The sequence below is a fragment of the Oncorhynchus mykiss genome, chromosome 4 (assembly GCF_013265735.2).
Source record: "Oncorhynchus mykiss isolate Arlee chromosome 4, USDA_OmykA_1.1, whole genome shotgun sequence".
Taxonomy (NCBI): Eukaryota; Metazoa; Chordata; class Actinopteri; order Salmoniformes; family Salmonidae; genus Oncorhynchus; species Oncorhynchus mykiss.
The window spans coordinates 16,151,583-16,172,616 of record NC_048568.1 but is presented as its reverse complement, the minus strand read 5'-3'; the positions used below and the strand labels follow the sequence as shown (position 1 = coordinate 16,172,616).

General features: G+C 44.6%; 1 protein-coding gene across 3 annotated transcripts in view; it reads left to right on the top strand.

Moving 5' to 3' along the window:
• Positions 1 to 21,034, top strand: part of nkain2 (sodium/potassium transporting ATPase interacting 2) — a 163,951-nt gene that overhangs the window by 118,889 nt on the left and 24,028 nt on the right. For 2 of the 3 annotated variants that reach the window (XM_021600369.2, XM_021600371.2), the window contains exon 4: positions 11,175 to 11,378. In XM_021600369.2, coding sequence (XP_021456044.1) covers positions 11,175 to 11,378 — 204 coding nt within the window. The remainder of the gene's footprint in view (positions 1 to 11,174; positions 11,379 to 21,034) is intronic. The other variant, XM_021600370.2, reaches the window with a different exon arrangement.

Genomic DNA, 21,034 nt, shown 5'->3' with positions numbered 1-21,034 from the left:
GATCCTGCGTTGACTCCATCTCTCTATGGATATAAAGGGAGGGCTTGTGTCACACATAATGTGGCCCTGTCTCGCCCACATTTCATTCAGAAAGGCTATATGAACCATTGCCAAATACATTTCCTGTTAGAAGTTCGATTTCAACTTTTCTGAATGGGTTACCAGTATATTGATTACAGGTCTTGTATAGCCATGGCCTCTCAAATAAATGTTTCTATCACATTGAGCCGCATGAACCATTACTTTAATTCTCCCTCCAGTGTATTTTCCCTCCACATTGAATACAGTCAAGAGTTTAACACACAACCCCATTGTGATGAAATATCTTATTGTTGTGCTACAGTCAGTAAATTGCTTTCATAAACCTCCCTCCCTGTTCAGTGAAGAAATCAAATTGTAGTGAAACAATCTGATTCAGACATTGGAGCAGCAATTCCACACCCTTTCTGGTCCTCTTATCGAAATATAGTAATTCATTATGTAGACTTTGTGCCTGTGAAAAGTGGTTGTAATTGGATTTTTAGAACAGAGGGACTCTTGTATAGTGTCGATTTGCATCGATTTGATTTGATATTTTTATATGAATACGAGAGGCGTTCAGTTACAACATTTTAATTATTATTTTTTTATTTAACCTTTATTTAACTCGGCAAGCCAGTTCATTTATTTACAATGACGGCCTACACCGACAATGACTGAGCCAATTGTGCGCCGCCCTATGGGAGTCCCAATCACGGCTGGTTGTGATATAACCCGGATACACTATTCCTTCTAGTATAGAATTTGTTTTCGGAACGATTTAACATTTTCAACAGCAAATTATTGTGAAGAATGAAGAAACATTTGACTAATCCTTACATACACTTCACATAAAGAGTTCAATCGTGAGCCATAGATGAGAGCAATATGATTTATCTGCTCACAGTCACTTCCTAAAGCATAGCGACAGGGGTTAGAAAGCCCAGGCTCATTTAACAGGATTTCTAGTGGAAGTTAAAGCAGGCAGGCAAGCTCCAACCCCCCAAACCCCCTGACTGTGCCAGCCAGCGCATCCCTGTCACAGAGCAAACCACTACATCAAGCTCAACCTGCTCAAAAGGAGATCTTCTGAGCACTGCAGAGCCAGAGGAGTCTGCCTGGGAATATCAATGATTTCCCCAACCCGGGTAATAAATGGAGGAGACACACAACCCCGATGCGTTATGTATAAGAAGTGAATTACCACTCTAATATCCAGGCCGGTGAGCGGATCAATAAGATGCCAGAGGGGCTGATGAACAGCTACCTAGCGCCCGGGCTGGTCCAGAGGCCTCCCCTGCTATGCTCGGCTATTCCCCCCTGTGTTATTTAATGGTCACGTGGTGTAGCCAGCCGTGCTGCAGGAGGATAGCTTCATCTGGAAGAAGAAAGAGCTGCTTGTCCTGTCTTCTCTTTCCTCTCTGCTTTCATTCACATTGATGTTATGGTGAGAAGGCATGTGTCCGTGTGGTGCCAAACACTCAAAGGGCTGTGTTTGCAGTATTCACTCATGTTAACAATCGTCCATTGGTCAATGGAAGCCATGTTCCGCCGTACATCGCTCATACAAAGGAGGAATTTCACTGCAGTGGATAAACAGGATGGGATAGAGGTCTGGTGATTAGCCTTGGTGTCTTTGGAACAGTATGGCAGCGTCTGCCATTATTTTAATCGCACCAAATTAATTCACTTCTGTGCTAAATGAGCTAATTTCATGGTCCTGTGAACAGACAAAACTCCTCAACTGGCAGGAATTGTCTGTTGTGCAGCAGCTGGAGACGGATCACAATAGAGACCCTATGACGTAGACGATGTTTACAGGAGGGCTCATATTAAACTCTGGTCAGTATGAGCCATGCAGACATTCGAGTGGGTTCACTAAGTTTTACTACTTTTCAGTGGTTTGTTAACCGTGGCTGGGCTGATGCTAGCCTATACTGGACTCCTACAGCCCAGCTCTGAGATTACTCAGTGGCTTCATCTCAGTCACACTTAGCAACGGCTCAGACGCACAGTGCCGCTGTCACACTCCACTGCGCAATTAGCATAATCCTCGGGAACTCTGGGTGTCAGAAATGAACAACGCCCATGGCTGTGGTTGTTACTTACATTCCTCTCTCCCTCGGACTGTGCACATCCATATTCGCAGCCTCTCTTTATATACGCCAAACCCTCTTTTATTCATCTGGGGTTTGGAGGTAGGACTGCTCCGGATGGAGCCAGAGGCTTTAGTATCAGAGGTTTTGTGTTGAGTTTGGATCTCTGGTTTAGTGGTTGACAGTTAGACAGGGATTGCATACCATCTATGCATTACATATTGTACTATACAGTATATGTACAGGAGAGTCATGAGTTGAAAAGTGAAGTCTGAGTAAATGAGGGGAGAAATGTTGAGTAATACTCAGTGTATTGAAGTTAAATGTTCACTATACATCATACATGATTCCAAACGATCATCAAAAATTATTCTAAACCCCCAGTATAATAATGAATTAAAATGACAGTAATGTTGCTGAAGTGAAGATCATAATTACTCATGAGACTAAAACAAGTAACAGTACACATTCTGGCAAAAAAAGGGGTTTTCAACTTTCTCAGACATTCTCACCATTGCTGCAACAGATATCAAAGGTTGACACACACGACACCGTGGTCTGTATAGCACTCTAGATAGTTATGGTTCAGTATAGACAGTTATTGTTCAGCATAAATGGTTATTGTTCAGTATAGATAGTTATTGTTCAGTATAGATGGTTATTGTTCAGTATAGATAGTTACTGTTCAGGAAAGATTGTTATTGTTCAGTATAGATGGTTATTGTTCAGTATAGATGGTTACTGTTCAGTATAGATGGTTATTGTTCGGTATAAATGGTTATTGTTCAGTATAGATGGTTATTGTTCAGTATAGATGGTTATTGTTCGGTATGGATGTTTATTGTTCAGTATAGATGGTTATTGTTCGGTATAGATGGTTATTGTTCGGTATAGATGTTTATTGTTCAGTATTGAGAGTTCTTGTTCGGTATAGATGTTTATTGTTCAGTATAGATGGTTACTGTTCAGTATAGATGGTTATTGTTCAGTATAGAGAGTTATTGTTCAGTATAGAGAGTTATTGTTCGGTATAGAGAGTTATTGTTCAGTATAGATGGTTATTGTTCAGTGTAGATGGTGAGTGCTGACCCCCTGATGTGTTTGTTCTGACACATTCCTCCACAGGCAATTAGGGACACTGGCCTTTAGACAGGGGACCAGCTGCACCTCTGCCTCTTACCAGCCTCTCCCTGCCTCCTCCATGGCCTCTGCAGCAGTAATTGCTAGACACCATCTGAAATGCCAAATGAAATAACTTTGGAAGATTAGGACCAATGTCCAGTTCAACATCTGTCATGACTGAGACAGCCAGGGGTGTATCATTCTGTTCTAATTAGCGTAGACAAATTCAAATCAAATTAAATCCAATTGTATTGGTCAAATGCGCCGAATACAAGTGGTGTAGACTTTACAGTGAAATGCTTACTTAGGAGCCGATTCCTAACAGGGCAGAGTTAAAAAGTAACCAGCCTCCGACACATTGGTGCGGCTGGCTTCCGGGTTGGATGCGCGCTGTGTTAAGAAGCAGTGCGGCTGGTTGGGTTGTGTATCGGAGGACGCATGACATTCAACCTTCGTCTCTCCCGAGCCCGTACGGGAGTTGTAGCGATGAGACAAGATAGTAGCTACTACAACAATTGGATACCACGAAATTGGGGAGAAAAAGGGGTAAAATAAATAATAAATGAAAAAAAAAGAAAGTAACCCAATGAAAACAATAAGGATACCAGTACCGAGTCAACATGCAGGGGTACGAGGTAGTTGAGGTAATTTAGGACATACAGTATACACGTGGGTAGGGGTAAAAGTGACTGGGCAATCAGGATATATAATAAACCAAGTAGCAGCAGCTTAAAGTGCATTCAGTAAATACCCCATGATTTTTTCCACATGTTGTTATGTTACCAGCCTCCCAAGCTCTGTCAAGTTGGATGGGGAGCGTTGCTGCACAGCTATTTTCAGGTCTCTCCAGAGATGTTCGAGGCTCTGGCTGGGCCACTCAAGGACATTAGAGGCTTGTCCCGAAGCCACTCTTGCATTGTCATGGCTGTGTGCTTTGGGTTGTTGTCCTGTTGGAAGGTGAACCTTTGCCACATTCTGAAGTCCTGAGCGCTCTGGAGTAGGTTTTCTCTCTGTACTTTGCTCCGTTCATCTTTCCCTTGTCCTGACTAGTGTCCCAGTCCCTGCCGCTGAAACACATCCCCAGAACATGATGCCGTCACCACCATGCTTCACCGTAGGGAAGATAATCTTGTTTCTCTGGTTTGAGTCCTTTAGGTGCCTTTTGCCAAACTCCAAGTGGGCTGTCATGTACCTTTTATTGAGGAGTGGCATCTGTGATGGAAGCCGATTCTAGATTTAATTTTGGATTGGAGATGTTTAATATGAGTCTGGAAGGAAAGTTTACAGTCTAGCCAGACACTTAGGTATTTGTAGTTGTCCACATATTCTAGGTCAGAACCGTCCAGAGTAGTGATGCTAGTCAGGCGTGTGGATGCAGGCAGCGATCGGTTGAAAAGCATGCATTTAGTTTTACTAGCGTTTAAGAGCAGTTGGACGCCAGGGAAAGAATGTTGTATGGCATTGAAGCTCGTTTGGAGGTTTGTTAACACAGTGTCCAAAGAAGGGCCAGATGTATACAGAATGGTGTCGTCTGCGTAGAGGTGGATCAGGGAATCACCCGCAGCAAGAGTGACATCGTTGATATATACAGAGAAAAGAGTCGGCCCAAGAATTGAACCCTGTGGCACCCCCATAGAGACTGCCAGAGGTCCGGACAACAGGCCCTCCGATTTGACACACTGAACTCTATCTGAGAAGTAGGTGAACCAGGCGAGGCAGTCATTTGAGAAAACAAGGCTGTTGAGTCTGCCGATAAAAATACGGTGATTGACAGAGTCAAAAGCCTTGGCCAGGTTGATGAAGACGGCTGCACAGGACTATCTTTTATCGATGGCGGTTATGATATCGTTTAGTACCTTGAACCTGGCTGGGGTGCACCCGTGATCAGCTCGGAAACCGGATTGCACAGCGGAGAAGGTACGGTGCGATTCGAAATGGTCAGTGATCTGTTTGTTAACTTAAAATCATGTCCAATCAATTGAATTTACCACAGGTGGACTCCAATCAAGTTGTAGAAACATCTCAAGGATAATCAATGGAAACAGCTCAATTTATTTTGTTCATTTTAGAATTTGGCTGTAACGTAACAAAATGTGGAAAAAGTCAGGGGGTCTGAAAACTTTCCGAATGCACTGTGTGTGAAAGTGTGTGTGTGTATGGCGTCTAAGATAAATAAATGATAATAAAGGGTCAATGTAAATAGTCCTGGTAGCCATTTGATTAACTGTGTATGGCTAGAAGCTGTTCAGGTGCCTTTTGGGAAAAGGGATACCTGGTCAGTTGCACAACTGAATGCATTTAACCAAAATGTGTCTTCTGCATTTAACCCAACCCATCTGAATCAGAGAGGTGCGGGGGGCTGCCTTAATCGACATCCACGCCATCGGATAGAACAGCGGATTTTTTTCACCTTGCCGGCTTGGGGTTTCGAACCAGTAACCTTTCGGTTACCGACCAAACCAGCTTAACTGGCAGTGAGAATGCCAACTGGCAGGAATCTTCAGCAATTTTTAGGGTCTTCTTCTGACATGCCTCATATAGAGGTCCTGGATGGCAGGGAGTTCGATACCAGTGATGTACTGGGCCGTACCCACTACCCTCTGTAGCGCCTTGTGGTCGGATGCCGAGCAGTTGTCATAGCAAGCGGTGATGCAGCCAGTCAAGATGCTCTTAATGCTGCAGCCGTATAACTTTTTGAGGATCTGAGGGCCCATGACAAATCTATTCAGCCTCCTGATGGGGAAGAGTTGTTGTCGTGCCCTCTTCACGACTGTGTTGGTGTGTTAGAACCATGACAAGTCCTTAGTGATGTGGACACTGAGGAACTTCGTTGGTGATCAGGCCTACCACCGTTGTGTTGTCAGCAACAGGGTGTACAAGAGGGGACTGAGCACACACCCCTGAGGGGCCCCCATGTTGAGGGTCAGCGTTGCAGATGTGTTGTTGCCTACCCTCACCACCTGGGGGCCGGCCTGTCAGAAAGTCCAGGATCCAGTTGCAGAGGGAGGTATTCAGTCCCAGCGTCCTTAGCTTTGTGATGAGCTTGGAGGGCACTATGGAGTTTAATGCTGAACTGTAGTCAATGAACAGCATTCTCACATAGGTGTTCCTTTTATCCAGGTGGGAAAGGGTAGTGTGAAGTGCAATAGAGATTGCGCCATCTGTGGATCTGTTGAGGCGAAATGTGAATTGGAGTGGGTCCAGGGTTTCTGGGATGATGGTGTTGATGTGAGCCATGACCAGCATTTCATGTCATTTAGACAGGATACTTTGGTGTTCTTAGGCACATGGACTATGGTGGTTTGCTTAAACATGTACTGTAGGTATTACAGACTGAGTCAGAGAGAGGCCAGTTTGTCAGCGCATGCTCTGAGTACTTGTTCTGGTAATCCTTCTGTGAATGTAAACCTGTTTAAAGTTCTCACATCGGCTACGGAGAGCGCGATCATACAGTCGTCCGGAACGCGTCGTATTGGGGGGGTTGCGTGATTTCTTATAAGCATTCGGATTAGTGCGGATGTTGCCTGTAATCCACAGCTTCTGGTTGGGATATGTACCTATGGTCACTGTGGGGACAACTCCTCAATGCCATCGGATCAATCCCGGAACATATCCCAGTCTGTGCTAGTGAAACATCCGTTTCATCGGACCACTTCCATATTGAGCGTGCCACTGGTACTTCCTGTTTGAGTCTTTGCTTGTAAGCAGGAATCAGAGTTATGGTCCGATTTGCCAAATGGAGGGCGGGGGAGAGCTTTGTATGCGTCTCTGTGTGTGGTAGAAATGAGGTGAAATGGATTTCCGTTTTCCTGCATTACAATCACCAGCCACAATTATTTTTTAATTGAATCATTATTTAACTAGGCAAGTCAGTTAAGAACAAATTCTTATTTACAACGATGGCCAACTGGGGAACAGTGGCTTAACTGCCTGGTTCAGGGGCAGAACAACATAATTTTACCTTGTCAGCTCAGGGATTTAATCCAGCAACCTTTCAGTTACTGGCCCAACGCTTTAACTACTAGGCTACTTTCCACCCCACTAAATTATATGTCAAGTAATGTAACTGCATGTTAGTGTGGTCTCCTTCATTTTGTGATATGGGAGGATATTAAAGGATAACTGGATTCCTTGAATAGTGTTTATAATAATGTAAGATGTTTGACAGTGTGTGTGTGTAGCTCTGCTTTAAGTGTATCTGTGGACACAGGACACTTCGCTATTCCATCCTCATTAGCCACCAAGCCTCAGTATTCTTAAAGTTCACACTGAACGAATGCGTCTTTCCCATGGTGCAATTAATGTTGCGTGAAAGCCACTTGACACCTACTAAGAGTCTTTGTTTTAAATATCAACTTTCTCTGAATATGACTCATTTTAATCGGCAGGAAACACACGTATTCTGTTGCTTAGCAAGACAATTATTTCCCAATCTAATTCAGTGTATTCTGTTGGTTCTCCTTGTACCACACACACTTGCACAATCAGCCTAGTCGTAGTAATCAGCCATTGGTTCAGCATGTACTTGTCAAAGGAAATTCCAAGAAAATACTGAAAATACCCTTCTGAATTCTTCAACTCGTTCGCTGATGATAGGTATTGATCTTGATCCTTTCCAAATACCTTCAGATTGCTTTCTCTCAATGTCATTCTCCAGTTCTGATTACAGTCACCCCTCGAACATTCCTACAGAAAGCATACTAAGCACTGTGCAGCACTTGCCTCCGCATACTTCCACGAGTGCAAGGAATTCAATTCAAAGACACACCCAGGATTGTTTAGTGGTATTTGAATGCACACTTCGATAGGCATTCAACTGTAAATCAGCATATTGTGAAAGGAGAGAGAGGACACTCTTCCTTCCTGTTAGTGTTGTCAGGACACTCTTTCTTCCTGTTAGTGTTGTTAGGACAGTCTTCCAGTTAAACTCCTCTAGAACTTGGATTGAAGTCTTTAAATGCAGAAAAGCTGCTCTCTTGATCTCTTCCTGTGCACTGCGGGGAATTTTGCACCCCTGATACCATGGGAAGAATGAGAAATGCTCCTACTTCTTTAAAGTGGAACATCTGGGTGTCTTTCATAGCTGGCTGTTGTGCTTAACAGTGTGACTGTCCCTCTTTTGTGTTCAAACAACCAAATCCCCCCAACCAGGGCTAGTTAAGCATATATATTTTTTAGACCTTGAAAGTAGTGTTGCAGGAATGTATCTACAGAATAACTCACTCAAATGCCACTCTCATAAAAGTATACCCATCCAATTTGTAGGCCTTTGTAGTGTCAGTGCTTTTTAATGCTCAATCAATGTAATATTCGAAAGGTTGTCGCCAATTTGAATTGAATTCATTCTGTTTTTCGAAGGATTCTCTGGCTGATGAAACAGCAAGAGAGTACAAAGCCCTAAAAATGGAACCCACAGGGACGTAGAGAGCAAAGTAAAGCCTCCGTGCAACTCCTGTAATACTCCTCTTCGTTCCCTTCAGATGTAAGACAGATACTGCATATGGCTGATTCTCAATTATTCCACCTATTTCTCTGGCGACTTAGTTTCTTCTACTTTGTTGTCAGGGATGTGTTAGCCTATCCTTTTGCAGTCATCAAGTATGGACAACAACCGTTGGGAAAAGCCCAGTCATCATCACCTTACTATTTAGGAGGAGTAATAACAATCAGTCGACTCTCAGTGACACCCAACTCTCACGCTGTCCTTGTACTGGTTCCAGATGATGCTGAACCACACTGCCAGTCAGTCAGAGGGTAGTGGAGAGGTGTTTGGCTGCTAGTAAGGAAGGCAGCCCTGTACTACTGCATATGGAACAGTGATGAGCTGAGCTGAACACTCGCCACTCATTCTATCCCGCAACTTGACTGATGATGGATGCTGTTCAGCCACACGACTGACGTTCATTACAGCAGATACAGAGGCAGGGAGACACAGAGAGGTAGACAGCTGCAACCTGCCCCCCCCCCCCCCCCCCCCCCCCCATCTCTTTCTATTCACGTCTAGCAGTCTTTATGTTCCACTTGTCTGTCTCCATACGAGGAGGCATGAGACCACACCTGTCGTACGGCATGAGGCACCGAGCCGGACCGCTCTCGGTGCTAGGGGACAGGCAGAGGTGTGCTAGTCCAGCTAACGTGTTTAGGACGACTGTACATAAGATTGCACGTTAGAGCAGGCTGTTGTTCTATCACAGGTCAGGTACTCTGTAAGTTACAAGCATTTCTTTCATGTGTTTGTTTGTCCTTTATGTGGGTTTTCATGTAATTACAATCTGAAATAGTTGAGCAGTCTGGCACTAGACCTACCGGATAAGGCCTTGAGTTTCTGATTGTATTAGAGAGCCTGTTGCATCAATACCCACTCCTCAATGAAACAAACAAGCAGATAAAAAAAAGATCCTGTGGGTTTGTTGTTTGGCAAGGCTCCAGCCAAACGTCTCCCACTGATGCGTATTTCAAGATGAATTAAAAGCAGTTTACCACAACACCCACATCCTGCTGTGGACAAACACTGGCGCCATTTGTTGAGGCAGAGGAGTGATAGATCTTGATATGGCCTTTAAACAACAGGCAATAATGCCACTGACACCAATCCCCCAGATGACTCATTCCCTTCTGCAGGAGAGAAGAAAAGTAGGAGCTGGTTGACAAGTGTTGGTAGGATGAAAGTGAATTGGGTGGTGTTACTTGGTTTTGTAAGTGAGAGGGAATGTTTGTCTCAATGCCAAATACCAAGGTTTTATGCTAAAATAACTGATACACTGCAGAGCGGGCAATACTACAGCTAGGGCTGGAAGGCACACTTGTCTGATTTAAGCCGTGCTCTTAAATGTGAGTCGAAATGTCAAAATGCAGGTCTTTAGGGAGAGTTTAGCACAGACTGATAATGTGTGCATCGAATACATTCAGTCATGTGTTCGTAGGTGTGAGAACAGGGTAGAGGCTTGAGAGCTAGTAGGACCATTTCTGGGATGGATTTTGTCGACGTTTTATTCTCTCTTCATTCGTTCTAGCTTAAGGATGTGTGCACGCACACTTCCCTCTCAGTACCAACTCAAATTATCCTCTGCTTGATGACTCAAATGACCCGGGATTTCACAATTACTTTTTGTATACCGGAGTTTGGATCGCTAGCACTGGAAATGGCACAGAAAAACCTGATCCCTAATAGCCCTTTATTCGGTCACTTGATTGTAGAATTAATGGCATGCAAAAGCTGAATGCATGTTGGCTGAGTTTTACCCTCTGTATACTCTTGTTCTGCTCAGAATTAATAGCCTTCCCGAGATGCCGGGAAAGAGGCAGAATAAATAATTGTGTTGCAAAATGTTAAGCAAAGCTTTTAACTTAACCGAGAACATTACCAAAGCAGCACTAGCTCAATGCTTTTTCCACTCTAGAATGGTAGATGATTCTTTAAAACAAATTTCGTAATAGGCTTATTAATGAAAGTAAAATACACATTGCATTAAATTAGAATCTCAATCCCCTGTAGGCAATGCAGCCTTTTTAAAGAGTTGGGAAGTGGTAGCGTAGAGAAGTCACAGAGGGGAGGTTTTTCACCCTTTTAGCCATTGTTCCATGCCAACGAACACATTTTAGCTTGATTAGAATATTGTGGAGCGCTGGGTGTTTGACCTACGTTGTTAAATCACTGCCAGACTGACTGAGGTGTAATCGTGCTTAAGCTTGAGCACGTAATTGCACTGACTCCACTATGGCTGGGGAAGGCATCGGTAGTAGCTGAACACCTACAACAGAAAATCCATTGTAGATATACTCAAAACGTACTCGACTATCTAGCATTTCTACATAAAATAGCTCAATATGAATGTCACCTCAATATTAATGTTGTCCCCTTTCCACATAAACACCTGATCTACAGTACAGTAGTACCTATATATACGGTATTTCAACCCCCCCTCTCCTTTCTGCCAGCAGGACAGTGACCTGATCATGACCTTCAACATGTCCATGCACCGGTCCTGGTGGATGGAGAATGGTCCAGGCTGCAGGGTGACCCCGGTCACCCCTCCTCCGTCCTGGGCCCCGGAGGACCACCGCTACATCAGCATTGCAGGTTGTCTGCTGGAGTACCAGTATGTGGAGGTGGCCCATAGCTCCCTGCAGATCCTTCTGGCTGTAAGTATAGTAGCCCTCTGTAAGTATAGTAGACCTATGTAAGTATATTAGACCTCTATAAGCATAGTAGGCCTCTGTAAGTATAATAGGCCTCTGTAAGTATAGTAGGCCTCTGTAAGTATTGTAGGCCTCTGTAAGTATAGTAGGCCACCAGAACAGCTTCAATGTGCCTTGGCATAGATTCTACAAGTGTCTGGAACTCTGTTGGAGCGATGCCACACGATTCTTCCACGAGAAGTTCCATCGTTTTGTGTTTTGTTGATGGTGGTGGAAAACGCTGAGCGGCTCTAGAATCTCCCATAAGTGTTCAATTGGGTTGAGATCTGGTGACTGAGACACACACACCCTCCCTTTAAACCCCCTATGCTCCTTTTGAGACCCCCCTTTTAAAGTCACTGAGATCTCTTCTTCTAGCCATGGTAGCCAAAATAATGGGCAACTGGGCATTTTTATACATGACCCTAAGCATGATGGGATGTTAATTGCTTAATTAACTCAGGAACCACACCTGTGAGAAAGAACCTGCTTTCAAAATACTTAGTATCCCTCATCTACTCAAGTGTTTCCTTTATTTTGGCAGTTACCTGTATGTAGACCTAGTCTGGCTGCTAGTCTACCCGCTACACTCCCTCTCATCTCAGCAGGGGGACGGGTTGGAGCCTAGGCTCTGGGCATGTGGGACTCTTTTTGTTGGAGTTGGAAGACTGTACACTGACCTTGTTTCACATGAAGAGGCTTTTATGTTTGGGCTATGATGATGATACCCCTGTGAACCACGATATTTTGCACAGAAATGTTCATATTGTTTTCAGTTTAGTTAGGCTGTCTACCTGTGATATGAGGTAATGGAAGAAGAAGTTCATCGTATGCCTGTGCACAGTCATCAATGCTGAGACATGCCAATGGGATGTGAAACACACATTATTTTGTCTCGTATTACTAGCTGCCTACTACTGTAGTGACTAATGGCCTTGCAGCAATATTATAAGGCAGAAAATTGTCAACGGGAAAAACAACTCTTCATCTTTCTAAAAGTGTAGGCTTAGGCCTGGCGGCAGCTTTTAGTGGCTTGGCAGTGGGCCATCCCAGGGGGTGGCAGAGGAAACACAATTCCCTTATTGACGATTGGTTTTCCCTCCATTCCCCTCGAGAGTGTGTGTGTGTGTGTGTGTGTGTGTGTTTGTGTGTGTGTGTGTGTGTGTGTGCGTGCGTGTGTGTGTGTGTGCAGGGAAAACTGTCCCCAGTGTATCTTTCTTTCCCTCTCTCGCTCCCGCCACTTGTGATTATAGTCCTCAGGGTCTCAGTGTGAGCAGGAGATTCCCACAATGCACCAGGATATTTCAGAATGACTTAATGTACGCCGTGTAATTAGGGGAATGTTGATGTAACAGAGCAGGGAGTTGTTGCTGTGTCAGTGATCATGTCGAGGGTTCCACATAGATAGATCCCAGGAGAACACATTCTCTCCAGCCAGTTTGTGAAAGACAACCACCCGATACTTTACCTGCCTGGAGTTAGAACTATTCTTAAACTCTGTCAGACACTGTGCCACCTATTTTGGATTTGATTTCAGGGATACTTCTCAAGTATTATACGCATCTCAATGTATTTTACTCTGCACAATGGAAACCTTTCAGTCTTAAACCGAACACTTAAGCTGTTTTTGATTGAAAACAACCGTGAGATGGTGGATGATCATTGTTCCCTTTAGTGCATTGTATGATCTGTCTACTGTAGGGACTATTGCACTCACCAAACAAGGTTTGTGCATCGAGTCTACAGTATATTCCATCACATGTTCAGCGAGTCTCTCTTGCAGTACAGTAGAATAGATACATGAACACAATTCCAAACCCCAGTGAGAAATATGCTTAGAGCCTGTCAGATATTATGTAGAAAATGATTGGAATTATTGCAAGTTCAATAACGCTTAGTCTCCTAAACACAGGAGCTGGTTCAGTAGCATGGTGTCAAGAGAATGTTGGGTGTCAGGATCAATATGACAATGATTGAATTAAGTTCTCCCTGAAACATCGAAGGGGACTAGACGGGTGTCGGTGTCAGCAAAACCTTTGAGCTGCATGAGCGGGGGGGGGGGGGGGGGGGGGGGGGGGGTAGAGGGCTTCTTCATTACTACACAGCCTGCATTGGAGCCCAAAAATAATACAATGGTTTGATACTTCTTTCTGATATTCAGGTGCCATCTTTTAATGTTGCCGACATCCCTTTTGCATAGACTAGAAACACGTTTCTGTGAGGATAAAATGAGGGTCGCTGCACCGCTTTCATTTCAAAGGCTAAAATATGCTTGGAGAGAGACCAAATCCATTAAAAGTTGTATGCCAAAGCTACTGTCCGAAGTCTGTTATGTACTGTTATATAAAGTAAAACCTGGACCTGAGTGGTTCAGAGCACTAGCTTCTGTAGTGGAGGCATTTGGGAAGTGGTGTGTCGTGCTTTGTCATTATGGCTGATAGCTGTGAGCCAAAGTCTACAGCCATTCAATCTGCAGACCTGGCCACAGTGTCCAGTATCTACTGGACATTATACAAACCATGGAGCTAGAAACTAGACCACAGCATTACACATACCGGTATTCCCATAATAACTGTGCCATGCTGCCATAATGCATTTGTATTGTAAGCTGCTGTTGTCTTTGCGTAGCTTTTTACTAGCTTAGTGGAACGCATTGGGCTGAATCTAGAATCAATTTGCTAAATTACCTCCGATACTCCATTCACGCGGAGTACCCTCTGTAAGCGGCTTTGCGTTGCACTGGAGGTCTTAGCGACGGACATCATAATTGGGCTAAGAAACATTCCGAGGCACAATTGCATCCCAAACACACTTTTCCTATCTCAGACGTTCGACGTGGACGGAAGACTGTTTAATTGTGTCTGGCAGCACGAGGCAACAATGTCAATTTTCCCCAGCACCTCTTTAATGGATAAGGGATGGCTTTTGTTTCCTCGCGTGAGAATCTCAGGGAAAGAAATGACTGGTTCATTATCTTTCCCCCAAAATGAATGAGTGGCTCTTTGATCTGCTAACTGCGCAGACAACCGCCCTCTCTCTTCTCCTCCTCTCCTATTCTCTCCTTCCCCCTCTGCCAGACAAGAACACAATTGATCCACAACTTTTGGTTGTCCCTCTTCTTTCATTGAAGTACAGTCATTTGATAGGGTACAAAAGTACCCAAGTAATAATGTCTTATCTCATATGTATTAATGAAAATAACCTGGGAGGTTCATCTAATTCAGTAATATCTATGAAAATGGTCCGCAGTGAAAGGGCCTCCTTGTGTGAACCACAATGATGACAATAAAGAGATAATTATAAGGATTACAGAGGAAGCATTTTCTCTGTCATCCACGCACCCACCAACTTCTTTTTTTAGGCAGCTTCCTTGGCTCCGACAGAAGACGATCCCTAAGTCTCACTGTTATTCTGCTGCTCTCTTTTCTAGCGTCAGAGCAACAGAGCAGCACCTTCCATGAATGAGGTTTCTCTCAAAGCGGAGAATGGATGTAGGGGCCTCATCCGTTCATTTACAACCGGCCTAGACATTAGTATGGCGGTACGCGTCATTACGCCATAAGGAGGCCTCCGTCTCAAAGTAATTAAATAGTGCGTGGTACTAAGAAGCCTGCCTTGGATGGGACTGAGGAAGGGTTGAAATCGCTGGAGGATCTTTTGATGTTACTCCTCCCCTCTCCTCCAGTCCTCCCTGTCTTTGTTGTCTGAGTGAAGCTGTCTTTGTTTTGCTGTCAACATCAGACAGGCAGGCAAGTAGCTACGGACGATAAATAAGATGTTAATTGGCGCAGTGACCCTTTACCAAAGTAGTGAGGTCACTGTGACACTGTCAACATGAGACTGCTGGGCTTGGTGGCACTTAGCTGAGGGACCATATGGTATTTTCAGCTCTAGGGTTGCGAGGTTCGGCCCGAAACTGTGATGTCTCACTGTTCTTTTGCCACATCCCATCTGCAATTACACTCGGTTCCCACCACCATAGGATGTCATTATCTATGGAGAATGTGTTAATTTTCTTAGCTAGTCGGTGGAAAAATATCAGTTAAAGACATTCCTGATTGGGTTCCTTGTGGGATAAATTCATCTCGGTAGCACAGTGGTGCACCATGCTGTGGTAGGTAAGGTTGCTCTGGGAGTGTAATCACACAGCTCTGTGTGGGAGTTGAACCACTGATTATGGTTAACACTCTAGGTGATTAACGTCCTCCGTCTCACCTTCAGCACCATACCGTGGCGAGGTCCAGCCATGTTGCTTTGCACCATCGTCTGCTGCATGAACCTATTAGTGTAATGCAACACTGGATGAGAAGAGCCCCAGCGCACTCTCCCATGGTTGAAAATAACACTCACCCCTACCTACTGTTACTGTACAGAAGCAGTTAACCATAAAAATGTACAGTACACTGACATATACTGTGTAGGTCTCATGCCATCCAACCTCTTTTTTCACTTGTGTTGCTACTGTGATGATTTTTTTTGTTGTCTATAAGAATGGCTGCTTGTCAGTTATTATCTGCAGTCAACCTCTGGGAGATGACGAGTGCAGCCAGGAAGACGTTGATGTGTTGCCAGGCAGATTTCTCTGTTCTTCCTTCGCCCTGGGAGAGAACAGAGGAGAGGAGTACAGTGGCGTCGGGGCCAGGCGGTGCACAGAGCCACAGAGCAGAGATACAGCACACGCCACCAGGGTCCAGGGGAGAGCCTGGGGGACAGGGCTGGGGACAGAGAGAGGCGGCCATTTCATATGGCTGGATAAGCGGCTAAATGAGCTGTGTCCGGTACACAGTAGCATGGCTGACGCCTCAGAGCCCCGGGGCCAGATTCTCTAAGAACAGCGAGCCAGTCGACCCGAGGAGAGCCATGAATCAGAAGAGCTTCCACGTTCATTCTAACAAAACTGTTTGATGAGGAATGATGAAGGTATGACTAACTGTTCTATTCAAAGCATGTGCACAGACTGTGTTTGGACAAGGACATGGTTTAATGCAAAAGTAATTGAAGTAACCCTGATATGAACTGTCAGAGTCAGTGCCAGTGCTACTGTATTGCTGCTACTAATAGTTGCACATTTATATGCAGTAAAGTCACAGCTCTATGGAGTCGTAAGGGGACTCGGTCTGTAGAAAAGGAGCCAACTTTGCCATTGACGGGTGCCTCCGATGACAGGTGCCATAGGGCTGCAGTATATGTAGCAGGCTGAACGCCTGGCTAGCACCACTTACTGTCAAACCTTAGCTTTACAATTGTGTCCAGGCCCCCCATATCCAGCAAGACATTTCATAGACTCACACATAGACACACGCACACACACACACACACTGGGAGGAATAATGTTTTCTTACTGGAGGAGACAGCTGTTGGAGTCCACAGCCCCTCCACTCCTCCATCACATCCTCCAACCTGTACAGACACACGACAGGCGTCCTGTGCCCAGGGCCAGAATACACTTTAATAAATGAGACTATTAACACGGTTAATAGTGATGGTGATGTGCTTTATGAGAATATTTTCAATGACACTTGTAATGAATAATAATTACATCTGATGGTACTATTGCTTTTTCCTTGGTTAGGGATTCCGAGTGGGTCTTTGAATGTGAGTGTAATTGTTTAGAGAAGAGCTATGGCCCGGGTCCATTAGCTAGAAGATTAAAGGGACGCACGGCATAACCGTAAGTTTCCTATTTTCACCGATCACTCAGGCACTGTGAAAGCCCCTTTGTGTAGTATTTGCCTGGTTAATGGTAAATGCACTTCGTGATATTATTTACCCTTCTCTGAATTTAGCCTGTTGATGAAGTGGGAGAATTATCATAAACCCCTATGTGTTTAAACAATGTCATCTCTGCTTTGCTGCTGTGATCTATTATGGGAGTAGTGGAAATACCTTGTGTGTTTTATTCTCCATATGATCCCACCATTTTAATTTCCATTTATCTTCCTGTTGTTTGGCATTTCTGTCATGATGGGATGAAAATTGCTCTCTCTCCCTGTCTCTCTGTCTTCAGACATTCATTTCTATTCTATTTTTCTAACCCCTCTGTCACGGATCCCTTGGGAACTGTGTCATTACGCACACCTGGTCCCCATTCCCACTGATTGTAATTGTTTAAATGTGCCCTTTGGTTTCCATTGGGCTGTCGATTATTGTTACAATGTCAGTTGGTCCTGTGAGTACCTGTGCTGTGTTGTTTTGGCTTTCGTGCCACTTGTATTGTGCAGATGATTACGGGTTTGTGCGCTTGGGTTATTTATTCGAGGTACTCATGGGTTTCAACCCTGTGTTTTGTATACGTGTTTGTTTGGTCTTCGTCCCCGTGCCTTTACGTGGCACGCTGTAATTTGGGTAAATAAAAATCCTATTTCACATTCCTGCACCTGTCTCCCGATCCTGTAATACCAACGTGACAGAATAATGGACCATTAAGGGAGACATTGTGACTGGTCCGTCCAGGCGCCGCAACTTCAGCAACTGCAACTGGCCCGTCCGACGACGACGCAACTTTGGCAGCTGCGTCGGGTCCTGATCGACCCCGCACTGCGTTCCTGTGATCGTCCTCGGGGGGGGGGGGGATCTGTCACGGATCCCTCCGGAACTATCAATATGCACACCTAGTCCCTATTCCCATTGATTAGTAAGTGTATAAGTGTGCCCTTTGTTCACCATTGTCTCGTCGATATATTGTTACAATGTCCTTTGGTTGTGTGAGTACCTGTACTGTCTTTTGGCATTCTTGCCATTTGTATTGTGCAGATTAGAGGTTTCGTCCCGTGTGGAATCATTGTGTGCATGTATGTTATGGGTCTCGCCCGGTGCATTTACTCGAGGTACTCCTCGATCTTTTGTTTTGGGTTTCAACCCTGTGTTTTGTATACGTGTTTGTTTGATCTTCGTCTCCATGCCTTTACATGGCATGCTGTAATTTGGGTCAATAAAAAAACCTATTACGCATTCCTGCGCCTGTCTCCCGATCCCTTTATACCAACGTGACACTCTCCCACTGCCTTCAATGTTAATTTCAATGGCTATTGTTCAAAAAAGATTTCAGAATGGAAAGATGCGTATCTTTAGAGAAATCACTATTGAAGGGCTCTACTGGGCTCTCTGGGAAATATGAAGCAAACACTAAGCCAATTTGGTCAGAAGTAATTTTAAGAGGATTGGAGGAGGTATCAGTTATGGCGAAGGAATCTGCTCCTCTGATGCACCGACGATGGAAAAACACTTTGCTTTTCCTCATCCAAGTCTTTCAATGTCGAATTAAACAAAAAAAGCAAAGTCCACATTGATAGATGAATCCAATTCATTAAGCCAGGATAGGTGCTTCGCTCCAATTTCCGCTTCTTTCGACAATCAATTTCTCTTCGCCAAAGACTACACGTGTTTCACGCCTGTGCATGTCTAGAAAGCCATTTTTTTTAGCTATCAGTTCTGTGAATAGTGAATGTCTGTAATAAAATGGAACAGTTTTGACAGTGGCCAACACCTTGAAGGAAGTGAATCAATTGGCCTCATTAAATGTTAGGCCCTAAAGGCACACAGAGACCATGGCCGCACGGAATTGCGATCTTAGACTAATTGTTGTGTTGAAACAGAGTCATGCTCGGCAAATCATTCACGAGACATCTGTCAGTCTGGCTCACAACGTTATCACAGAGGCTTCAGTATCAATCTCAGGCCCCTTTCCCCATGTCTGTCTCTCTTCTTATTTGAAGCCTGTTTCTCTGTGTGTCTCTTCGTTCTCCACTCTCTGTGAGATGGGCTTGTTGTTGTGGCTGAATGAGTAACGGCATGGGCCTGTGTTGAGTGACAGGGGAGCTGATATTGTCGGGATCTCTGAAGTGTCGGAGCATCTCATCTGATAAGCCAGAGAGCGAGAGCGAGATCAACGGCTAGGGAGGGCGAAAGCGGCGCCTATTTTCCAAATGTCAGAAACGACATGGGACGCCGCTTGATGAGACCCTGTGAGCTGCGAGCACAGTGTTTCATTCAGCTGCTTTAATTGCGGGAGCCTTTTGCTCCCAACACCGACGACGTCCCATATCACAGAGCTGGAGATGATCAGTCTCCCTCCACACCACTGAGGTGATTGTTACCAGTGGACAAAAAAGGCGAGCTAGCACTGCACTGACGCTGCAGGGGCTGGGGCTGGGGCTGTCATTTGAATAAATGGTGGCTTCAACCCCCCCCCCCCCCCCCCCCCCCCCACACACACACACACACACACAGACAAGACGACAGTGTCTGAAATGCGTAGAAACGCTGGTCTTAAAGTCCTCAACTGCCATCCAATTTTTCAATCTCAAAGTTTTGTCCGTGGTACAGCGTTGTAGTGACACACTGACACTGTGTTAGTAGCAGCCTACAGCCTCGGTCACGACACAACATTGTCAGAGTAATAAGAAATAGCTGTCTATCATTGTGACGTGTAGGATACACTGTAGAGACGTTCAGCTCAGCTGCGTATGTCTTGACATGGGGCAGATTAATTGTAAGCTCTCCTCTGTCACAATAGGTATATATTGTGTTTGGCTAAATAGCAAACAGCCTCGGTGTATGAAAAATGGCGAAGATAGTGTGCTGACACATGTTCTTAATGTGTTGAATTATGTTGAGATATTCAGCTAGTGTTAAGAAGGCGTTTGACCCTGCCTCTGTCACACACTTCCTGTGTTATCCCTCCAGTGCCTAACACAAGTCCTGCTCTCTCTTCAATCTCCTCTCTTCCCACCTTTCTCTCCTCTCTTCCCACTGTGTTGATCTTTAAATCCCGTTGTCTATCACAGCGTTTGTCAGGATAGCACCTTTCACTTCAATCCGTTATGCCTCGTCAGGGAAAGAAAATATCTCGGACGTGTTATAAAATGGCCATTACTCACTCCGTGAGGGCTTTGGGAGGTCACAAAACCAATTATCAGGAAGTCACGCAGGCCGTACACCAAGTGACTTATGACCTCCCAATTTCTCACCATGACCCTCATATTTAGGAGAAAAGATGGGACATCTATAAATACAAATCTGTCAACCTTCACATGGGTGCATCAGACTTTACAATTAGAATTATACCGATAGTCAGGCGTATATTGAGCATCCCCGACTACCTTGCAAAGAATTTGTTTGCGTTCCCCTCTTTGCATAGAGGTCAAAACTACCATCAGCTTTACCATCTTCTTGGCAGACCGATATTAGCTGGCTTGCCATTAATTTGGAGAGTTGACGCTTAGAATACAAAGCAAGCATCTACTCAAGGCTATCAGGGCTCAGTACATTACAAAGGCTAGTTCGGCTTGGTATTCAAACAGTATTTTGGCCTAGATCAATGGGGAGATGTCTGAATGCATTATAGTAAACAAAGAGCAATTATGCTCCTAGCTCAGAGTTGGCTTTTACAGCAAGCAATCAATCCCTGGACAATGGATATGGGAGCTAAGGGCCACATAATGAATGATTATCAAGTGAAGGAAAGTATCTCTGCAAAGCCAATAAGGTTAGCCAATAAGACCAGAACCAATTAAGCAGAGTTGTCTATGTTGAGATGCTTTGCACATTAGCTAACCCACCTTGGGTCACTTCCATCAATTTAATACTGTAGTCGTGTGTGGGTATGAGTGGAAGCAGCA